Raw genomic sequence first — 9,780 nt, 5'->3', positions numbered from 1 at the left:
CACATTTCTTGAAACTATGCCTCGTATTCTCAAAACTGTAAACACAAATCCATAACGTCTCACCCAATTCCCCAAACATCCTATTTTCAGGTCAAAATGAAGCTCTAGACTCAAAACCATTCACTCTTGCTGAAAAACCAAACTTAGCCCTCAGACAGGACACACAAGCCCTCAAAATCACACACACTACAACATAGTCTGACACACTGGTGCAATAAATTCAAAACAACATTTCCAAAACTGGTAAGTCATGTTGCTTGTGGTTCCCCCCCTCACAAACATTTTCACATGATGAACACAAAAGACACAACCAGTGGATACATTGGCACATTTTTATTCATTCATGTACTACACAGTACAACACACACAAAAAAACAAAGCAAACATTTTTTCCCTGTTTTACTCTGTGTGTGTGACCATCATAAGAGCACACACACCTTATTCTAATATGGAATTGTATTGGAATGGTAAGGAGTGTTGTTACGTGACAGGAGGGCCTCCACTCAAGGATACAATATGATGAACACGTCTAAGAATGTTTGACTGGTTGAATGTTGATATGGTTGAAATACCATCATTGGCCTAGAAAGATAACATTCTGGGAATCAAGACTATAAAGGAGAAAGGATGCCCTCCCTTCACTGTCACACTCTGCAGACACTCTGTGTGACTGTACGACTGCTGGCCTTTTCTTGCAAGAAAATACACCTCATCAAAGACTATTGAAAATGTTTGTCTTTTATTCAGTGATAGAATTTTGTTTGCCACCACACCTCCATGAAGGTTCTCGAGGCGACGGTAAAGCGACTCAAATTTGGCCTTACTCGTAGCCCAGCCTCCCTCAAAGACATGGGCAACTAGAGTGGCTTGAATTTCATCTGAGACTGCTTGTCTTCTTGCCCTTGCCATTCCTCCTCCTCCTCCTCCTCCTCCTCCTTATCCCTCCTCGATCTCTTCCTTCATGTCTTTCTGGATCCATTGTTCCAAAACTCAAAAAAAAAGAAAAAAGATTTGGGCCCTTTTATCTATCTATTGAAGGATCTGATTGATGTGTGTTCAATTTTGGCTCTTAGTGTTTCCACTTGGGTAATTGTGTGCTAACTGAGCTGAAGCTGTGCTGACTTGAGTGAACAATATTGAATGCTAGTGCTTTCTAAATGACAACATGGTGTAGGCAATGAGAAATGAAGGGATTTGTGTGTAGAGTTTTGCAGTGACAGTTCAACAAATCTGACTCATGTGTCAGAACAGGGAATAGTGTTTATAGCTTAGTGAAATGGGTGTGCTTTTTGATAAATGGCATTATGGTTTTGAAATTTTAGTTCAACAGCCTGGTTATAGTGTTTAAGCAATTGAGAAAAACTGTAATAGTCAATACATTTTCTCTTTGACTGCAACAGCAATAAAACACATATGAAAAAGAGGTTTTAAAAACATCACACCTCTTACCGAGAGACACTTAACACCAAAACACATTTTATTAATGTCATCAGAGTAACTGTGAGAAGAATGAAAGCACGGCTGTCCAGCAAAAGGAAGGCCACTTTTCTCAAGAGGACAGTTTGAAAGGTATTGGACAGTATTTCAAAATCAATCACTGATTACTGTTGGTTTAGACTTGATATATTTGTCTGACATTGATTTCTGGAATTGCAGATGGAATCAAACATGAATCTATGGGATATGACATTAAGTTCTCTTCTAGGTGAGTCTCAACCCAAAATTCATAATTATTCACTGCAATTCTGCTTTTTAACTCTCCAAAATAGGGGAGAGTGTCATTTTCATTGTTTACTTTAGTCAATATTTCTCAGACTATGTTTATTTTAATGGTAATATGACTTTTCAGTTCAATTTAACCCTGTAAAGCCTGAAATATTAAATAATAGTCCAAAAAAAAAAAAACGAATAGTTCTAAGTGTAACCTTTTTTAGACAAAATATTTAACTCTTTTCCTGCCATTGACGGAATTTTCCGGCAATCTATGTTTTCAGTGTTGTACGGTAGGGGGCGCTATTACAGATCTTCTGAAAGAGTACAGAATCTCCGGATCAAAACACAGGTGAAGAAGCAGAAACCAGGGCTGAATCCGAAATCGCCCCTTACACCATCAAATAGAGCACTATTTGAGGGGACTGCCATTGGTAGTGGTGTCTGAAACCATAGTGGACATTATTGAGTGCACTCATTCAATCCCACATTGCACTGCACTATCGAGTGTACGACCGATGTAGCCTACGCTCAACAGCTGTCCGAATTCACTCACTCGTTTTTAGTCACTCCTTCAACTGAACAGTATTAGTGGACTAACATAGGGAATAGTGAATGAGGGTTTAGGGTGCCATTTACAGGGTCATAGAAGCTTTGCTTATGCACAGAAAAAGACACATTGTAGTCTTTGAAAAAAACATGATTTTCTCCGCTTTTTGTTCATAATGTTGCTTTTTTTTTATTAAACTTAACCACATTCAATTGTTGATAAAAAAAAAAAAAAAGAGAATGAATGAACAAAATATTTGGGGGGCCATAAAAGTTTTGCAAAAAAGCTGGCAGGAAAAGAGTTTAAAAAGTTTTTTGTTGAGTATCATATTTGATACACCAGGCTTTTATGGCTCATATAGTTTGATAGTGAGAATATGGAACTCATACTTGAGGAAGAAAAAAACACCATTTTATTCAGAGCAAAAATATGCAATTTGGTATGATCTTTATATGGTCAAAAAGAAAGATGAAATTCTGATAGCTTGTAATGTAAATCAATGAGATCTTTATAACGGTATAATACTTACATAAAATGCATATAAATATCAGTTGTCACTTTATATCTGCCAATAATATGTCTTAGCAACATGATATTTAAATGCTTAGTTTTATGATCAAAACTCTGTAGTTTTAAAACATATAATTCTGTGCAATACACTGATGATTGACAGACGAACAAATAAAAGTTATTCTAAAGCCTGATGGATCATATTTGATACATTTTAACATGATTTTTCTGAAAACTGCTGTATGTTTAAACTATGTATAATCAAGTAAACCTAAGTTACTTCAGGCCCAGTAATGAATTTATCATTTTTGACTTAATCTGACATTTATGAAAATTATTCTGAGATCCCAGTTCAGTTCTATCTTTACTGTATCATTGACTGTTGTGTTTGTCATTGTGTTTTATTGTTTACTTGTTACCCAGAGGTTTTTTTTTAATATGATGGTATTGAAATTTTATTCTGTAGGACATAACTTACAAAAACTGAATTTAAATAAGAATAATTATCATTTTAAAATGTCTTTTCTAACATAGCCCTTGCCATCTTTTTGTTTCACACATTGGTTATTTACAAAAACCTGTAATAATCAAGGTTTTCTATACTTTTACAGTGAAATGGATCACAAAAGCTTCAAAACACAGCGAGCCCCGGAGAATCTGAGCTTTAAGGAGCGTCAGCAGCTGTTTTCTTTGGAAATGGTCACTTCAAGTAAAGTCAAAGTGTCCTGATGAAAAGATCATTTTATTCTGGAGGCTACCATCATTTAGACAATCTGGTGTCTTAAAAAATGAACAAGGCTGAATAGTTCATGATTTGTTTCCAGATCCTCCTGAACCGCATGCGAGTTTTAAAATTGTATACACATAAGGTAAACTCATATAAGATAGGCCACTTTTTCATTTCAGTTACTAAAAAGGTGGCTTAGTTTATCTAAATCCACCACTGCTTTTCACATAGTGCACTATTGTCATAGGAATGTATTAATAGTGGAAATAGCGGGATGTTTTAGTGATTTTAATTACAGTTGCACTGCCTTTTCATATTTTTCAGTGATAGCAACTTGTACAGCCTTGCCCATAAGGTCAAGATCTTCAAAAATAAATACATACATTGGAAATAAATAATTCTTTATTGCTTAATATAACATTATTCGTAAGCATCTGCATTAAATATATAATTTTTCTTATTTTACACCTTATTTTGTTGATGAAACTGCACCACAATTAGTTCCTGCTCTCGGGTTTCAATAGACCCTCGGCGTATGCTTCTTATCTCATTAATGGCGTCGATTCCACTGATTTTCCTGCTCTTCACCAGGTAGCAGGCGAGCATCGTCCCCGTCCGGCCAAAACCATGCAAACAGTGCACCGCAACAGCCTGCCAAAGTCCAGGAGACAAACACAGAGATGCTTAAAGGGATACTCCACTTTTTTTGGAAATAGGCTCATTTTACAACTCCCCCAGAGTTAAACAATTGAGTTTTACCGTTTTCGAATCCATTCAGCCGATCTCCGGGTTTGGCGGTACCACTTTTAGCACTTTCCAGCAGACGCAGCGCCTGAAAATAGGTCTAATAGGTTAGACAAACTTAGTCCCGGTCACGTTGGAAGTTACTGAGCTGGGGACTATTTTCAGGCGCTGCGTCATATCATTACGCCTGCTGGACTCATGGTATGGCAGCAAAGTTTCTTGATTATTACGCAGGAATGAGAGTATAGTTCCTAGCCATATCAGCCTAGAAAATCGCAACTTTTCATTTTCCGTCGGTCTTAGTACACAATGTAACTACAGAAGAGTCAAGTTTTAAATAGGAAAAATATCGAAACTCTTTGGTCATTTTTTTGAGAGAGATGCTAATGGTCCTGTCCGATTCAATGATCTATGCTAAGCTATGCTAAAAGTGGTACCGCCAGACCCGGAGTTCGGCTGAATGGATTCGAAAACGGTAAAACTCAACTGTTTAACTCTGGGGGAGTTGTAAAATGAGCCTATTTCCAAAAAAAGTGGAGTATCCCTTTAACACATATTTGCAGAACACAGATGTGCATGAAGAATGTTTTACCTGTCCTCTCGCACTGGCCTCCTCCACTATGGACAAGAATCTCTTGATCTGATCAAATGTGGGGGCGCAGAAGTCGTGAATCTTGATATGATGAAGGGTGAGGTCTGGACAGGTGTCGTGGTAAGGAGGTTTGCGCTCGCACAGGGTCACCAGGTGCTTGACGCCGTTGTCCAGCAGGTACTGATAGTGGGCCGTCATTCGTGGCATTGCCAGTCCTGCCACCTTACCAGGATCCACCCAGGAGAAGTTTGGAGGTTGTGCCGAAGCCATAGTTTTCTCTGTTGTGTGAGTTACATTAAAACATTGGTTAGCACTAAACGAGGCCCACTGTCGCATATCTGCAAGATTGAGGAAAAAACGTCTCATATTTACAAATCTTTCTGCTAAAGTGCTGTTTTGGCCAGTTATTATAATTAAATCTAAAACCAAAATCATAAAAATAAATAAATGTTAACTGAAATAAAATATGAAGCTGCTTGCAAAGGCAAGATTTCACATTTTTGTGTAGTTTCACAATGTAGGCTATTTAAATAACTAAAACTGAAATAAAAATGACAGAAACATGCAATAAAAATGAATAAAAATGAAAATAAAAACATTTCAAACATTTGCACATGGTTTGTCTTAAAGAACATTAATGCATTACCATTCTGAGACATTGACTTGTATACGAGACTGTATAATCCACTCTTTCACTTCTTCTTCTGAATCAGTTTCTGGTTCAAACATATATGGCTGAATTAAACCGGTATTTCCACTTGCTATTATGCCATGTTTACTACAGTAAGCTGACCGATTGGAGTGAGTTGAGGCGGGGTAATTAGCATATTTATGCGCAACATATATTAAATGAAGCAGGGGTGTAGAGTTACATTCAAGGTATTTTAAGGCATGGAGAATTTTTTTTTTTTTTTTTCAAAGGAAAAAACATTTAAATATGTCATTTTGGTGATCAAATATGAGTTTTAAAGTCCCCCGGAGGTGAAAATCAAGTTTTTAATGCCTTTTGCTTGATGTGTTGCAAATGTTACACAAACCTATCCTTACAAAGGCTTTGAACAACTTTGAAGAACATAGCCTATAGTTCATCATAATCACATACATAATTCACGCGCTATATTGCTAAATGTACCCGATTTTTCATATCAACAGAAAAATATACCGGGATAACCTGGCTTCTCTTGAGACTCCCCTGCTTCACAGCAGAGAAAATACTCAGCAATGGTGTTGACTTATGAATTTCCACATGGTTTGTCTTAAAGCATGTTAAAAACACCACACAGACATAAACAACATTAAAAAAAAAAAATTCTTTTTTTATTTTTTATTTTCAGACTTAGAATCATAGAATAAGATATTCCGTATCCTGTGGCTCCATCTAGTGAGAAACATTAATATCACAGTTTGGGCCTACCCTATATTATTATTACTTTTAGTAGCCTAAAATAAATTTGAGTATGAGTATAATACAGTAGCAATATAATAACTATGAATAAAATAGCAAATAGTATAGCATAAATTGTTAAATATTATAGTCAATAAAATAAAAATAGTTCCTGTAGCTCGAAAAGTAAAGGATGACACTAGCGAGTCAAAGGTCATGAGTTGATGACCAGATGGATACAATGCATGCAATGTGAAAGACTTGCAGTTTTCTCCATTTGCTCCTGTGTTCAATATGAATATGAATGATGAAACAGGCTCCAGTATTGTTCAGAAAATACAGTATCCTTTATTTAATTTTCATAAATGTTAAAGATAATTATAAAATAAATGTTTTATAAAAGTTTATAACCTCAAAACGTAAATGACCATAAATATCGATTTTATATATTTAAATATAGCCATAAATACTGCCTATACATTAGCGTTATACACAAAGAAAAAAAATCGTTATTTAATGCGCTCAAATTTATTTGAAGTATCATAATCAGTTTCCGTTCAAACAAACGTCTCAAAATAACGTTGCGAGGCGAGACATGAAAACACGCTAAAACTCTCCCTTAACCGCGTGAAATAGGCCCACATGAGAACAGAGGAAACAACACAGTCCACTAATGATACTAACATTTGCAAACACTGGAAAACATTTTGTTTATTTGTGTTCCGTGGAAATGGCATTCGACGAATCTGCCGCCTCATACTGGGGAAGCCAGGTAAAATGTTTTGAGTGCACGCGCATGTCCCAATTTAACACGAGCCCCAGTTGGACCATAACACCTGCTACTTTGACAAAGCGTGTATGGCGTGGGACGGGTACAGGTTAGTTGTCACAACGAGCGAGAGAGGTTGATCTGCAGCTAAATATTTGAACCTCTGGGGAATCGCCCGTTTTAGGAAAACGCCGAACAGAGGAGCTTCTGCTGGCAATAAGAGACGCGACAGAGCTCGTAATAAAACCAGAATCAACAGTGAGAACTGAGGGGTTGACGCAGAGATTGCGTTTTTACTCAGCAGGTGAGTACGATATTTTATTAAACAGATAAATTGCCATAGCTCTAAAATTCATTGTAAAACATTATCTATTGTGAAGGGTCATTTAATGTCACTATGGTTGTTGTAACGTTAGCTTGTGCTGGAATTTATTTTCAAGGAATTAACTGTTACCATGCATGTCTATTAATGGTTATAGCTAGTAACATCTTCAGCCAGTCCGCTTGTGATCCTCCATCTAAACTGATTATACTATAGCCTAATAGTTAATGTTTAGTGTTTTAGTGTTTGTTTAGTTATGAGAATAAGGAACCATCACCTGCTGCAGAACCGAAACACAATCAAAACACTCTTCTGCAAAATGAATGCAGTTTTTTTTTAACCGCTAGATAATGTACCTTTACATAATATTGTATTGTATAGTATAGTATAGTGCAATTTATAATGCTAATTTAAATATTATTGTATTTTTAATGCACTTTTACAGTTCAAATAATATTATATAATGTAACCACAAAAATATTGCATTGCACATTGTATATCATATATTTTGTCACGGTCTTGGTGTACATGGTGAATCGAGTATTTTGATTGCAAATAGAAGTAACATTAGGCTAATAATTCACTGTAACGTTACCTTGTTTAGTTCAGTGTTGTTGACTCGACGTGGTCCATATCAGTCCACTAAACGGTTCTCGTTAAACGGAATTCTGGTCTCTAAATACTAATGCATTGATCCATATATTATTTTAGCAAATATAATGTATCTCTTTGGAACTGAACCCTGCTCGACAGCTGTCGAGTTCGACCATTAGTGGCACATGTTTCTATAGTCTGTGTGCTACATGCAGGCTCTTCCTCCAGGGGGCGCTCAAGGGCGACAAAGCCGTATCCTCCATTGAACAACATTGAGGTCGGAGTAAGTGTTTTGAATTACTGCTGGAAACATTTATTTTTATGAAACATTTTAACTATAATAACCGCAACTACATGTAGTTGATATATAAACAAAAATAAAAAACTTAGTAATCTCTGTAAAATTAATTAAATTACGTACATTTTACTATAATCATAAACGACTGTGATTGGCCCAGTTCGACCAGCGCTTTGAGAAGTAACAGTTATCACGTAACTAAGACTTTCCATGGCTACTGCCTGAATTACTATTCACATTCATACATTGATTCACCTGCACAAAACATAGTGTTTGTCTGAAGTGGGATTCGTACCCGTAGGTTCCCATCGTCATTTTTCAGGAGTAACGTTAAATAATTTTCCAGACCACGGCACTTAACAAAGACTTCTGTTGCTACTTTAGAAGGGGCCTGGACAATTATTTACGACCCATTACGCAATTTAATTAGAACTAAACCTCGACAGTTAAAATAGCAAACTATTCAGACCAAACGTACTTGTGAATGTCACTATTTTTGGCGTTTCGTGCTAATTGTTGACTACTAATATTAGCACGTGATTAGCATGTAGCATGTCAGGATGGCCGAGCGGTCTAAGGCGCTGCGTTCAGGTCGCAGTCTCCTCTGGAGGCGTGGGTTCGAATCCCACTTCTGACAAGCAATGTTTTTGTGCAGGACAGGTGATCAATGGTGAAAGAAAAACATTGTTTTTGTGCAGGGGGTTTTCAATTTTGCCACGGACCCACAAATTACCACCCTTGTTCTAAGGGACGCTCATCCTAAACTCATCAAACTTTTAAATGCATATTTAGTTTCTCATGGAAAAGCCATGTTTAGTTTCTTATGTAAAAGGCCAATTTATTTTGTGAAAAAAATATTATAAATGTCTAAATATTAATTAGAACATATTTAGTTTCTATTACATTTTTTCCAACTCATTGTAGCACTGTACTGTTAGAATAAATTTTTTTATTTGCTCATTTACTTATTTTAGTCTATCTTTTATTTATCTTTTCTATCAAATTTTTATTTAAATAAAATATTATGTGTATATATACAGTAGTCAACATTTGAAGTGGATCAAAAACCGTTCATCAAAGTTATACTTGAATTTTGAACAATACCCGTTCTTGTCTTAGGACCACTTTGATGAACTTTTTTTGATCCACTTCAAATATTGACTACTATATACATGTATGTCTGTGTGTGTGTGTGTGTGTGTGTGTGTGTGTATGTATGTGTATGTATGTGTGTATATATATATATATATATATTTATTTATTTATTTATATATATATATATATATATATATTTTTTTTTTTATATATATATATAACGTCACTATTTTTACCCTGCGTTTCGTGCTAATTGTTGACTACTAATATTAGCATATATTAGCATATATTTATATTTATATATTTATTACATGGCTTGGTTGAATTCTAATGTAGAATGCGGTCTGTTATTTTATTTTATTTTAGTTTATTTCTTGATAACAGACCGCTGCTAAGTATAACACACCATTGCCATGAAAAGCAGAGCTTTGCTATGGACGCAGGATTCTAACCGTAGCGACGGAACGGACTATTTTCTTTAGCGG

The 9,780-nt window shown here is 35.8% G+C and overlaps 2 protein-coding genes across 3 annotated transcripts in view; one reads left to right on the top strand and one right to left on the bottom strand.

Moving 5' to 3' along the window:
• The window catches only part of afdnb (afadin, adherens junction formation factor b), a gene marked incomplete at its 5' end in the record, with an annotated part of 15,691 nt that extends 11,927 nt beyond the window's left edge, over positions 1–3,764 (top strand). The window contains 3 exons of the mRNA XM_084394162.1: positions 1,494–1,569; positions 1,657–1,705; positions 3,382–3,764. Coding sequence (XP_084250288.1) covers positions 1,494–1,569; positions 1,657–1,705; positions 3,382–3,499 — 243 coding nt within the window. The 3' untranslated portion in view covers positions 3,500–3,764. The remainder of the gene's footprint in view (positions 1–1,493; positions 1,570–1,656; positions 1,706–3,381) is intronic.
• A 117-nt stretch (positions 3,765–3,881) lies between these two features.
• Positions 3,882–8,121, bottom strand: dusp23b (dual specificity phosphatase 23b). 2 transcript variants are annotated; one of them, XM_084394060.1, is made up of 4 exons: positions 7,904–8,121; positions 4,834–5,111; positions 4,257–4,329; positions 3,882–4,148 (listed from the first exon to the last, which is right to left on the bottom strand). In XM_084394060.1, exons 2-4 carry the CDS (start codon positions 5,101–5,103, stop codon positions 4,048–4,050), a joined length of 444 nt encoding a protein of 147 aa, XP_084250186.1. In that variant the 5' UTR covers positions 5,104–5,111; positions 7,904–8,121; the 3' UTR covers positions 3,882–4,047. The 2 variants fall into 2 exon arrangements, with proteins under 2 accessions (XP_084250186.1, XP_084250185.1); XM_084394059.1 differs by lacking the exon at positions 4,257–4,329 and having other exon boundaries at positions 7,904–8,113.
• Positions 8,122–9,780: the final 1,659 nt, after the last annotated feature.

The sequence above is a fragment of the Rutilus rutilus genome (genome assembly GCF_951802725.1).
Source record: "Rutilus rutilus genome assembly, chromosome: 21".
NCBI lineage: Eukaryota > Metazoa > Chordata > Actinopteri > Cypriniformes > Leuciscidae > Rutilus > Rutilus rutilus.
Note: the sequence above shows the minus strand (reverse complement) of the source record. Positions and strands in the feature narration are given on the sequence as shown.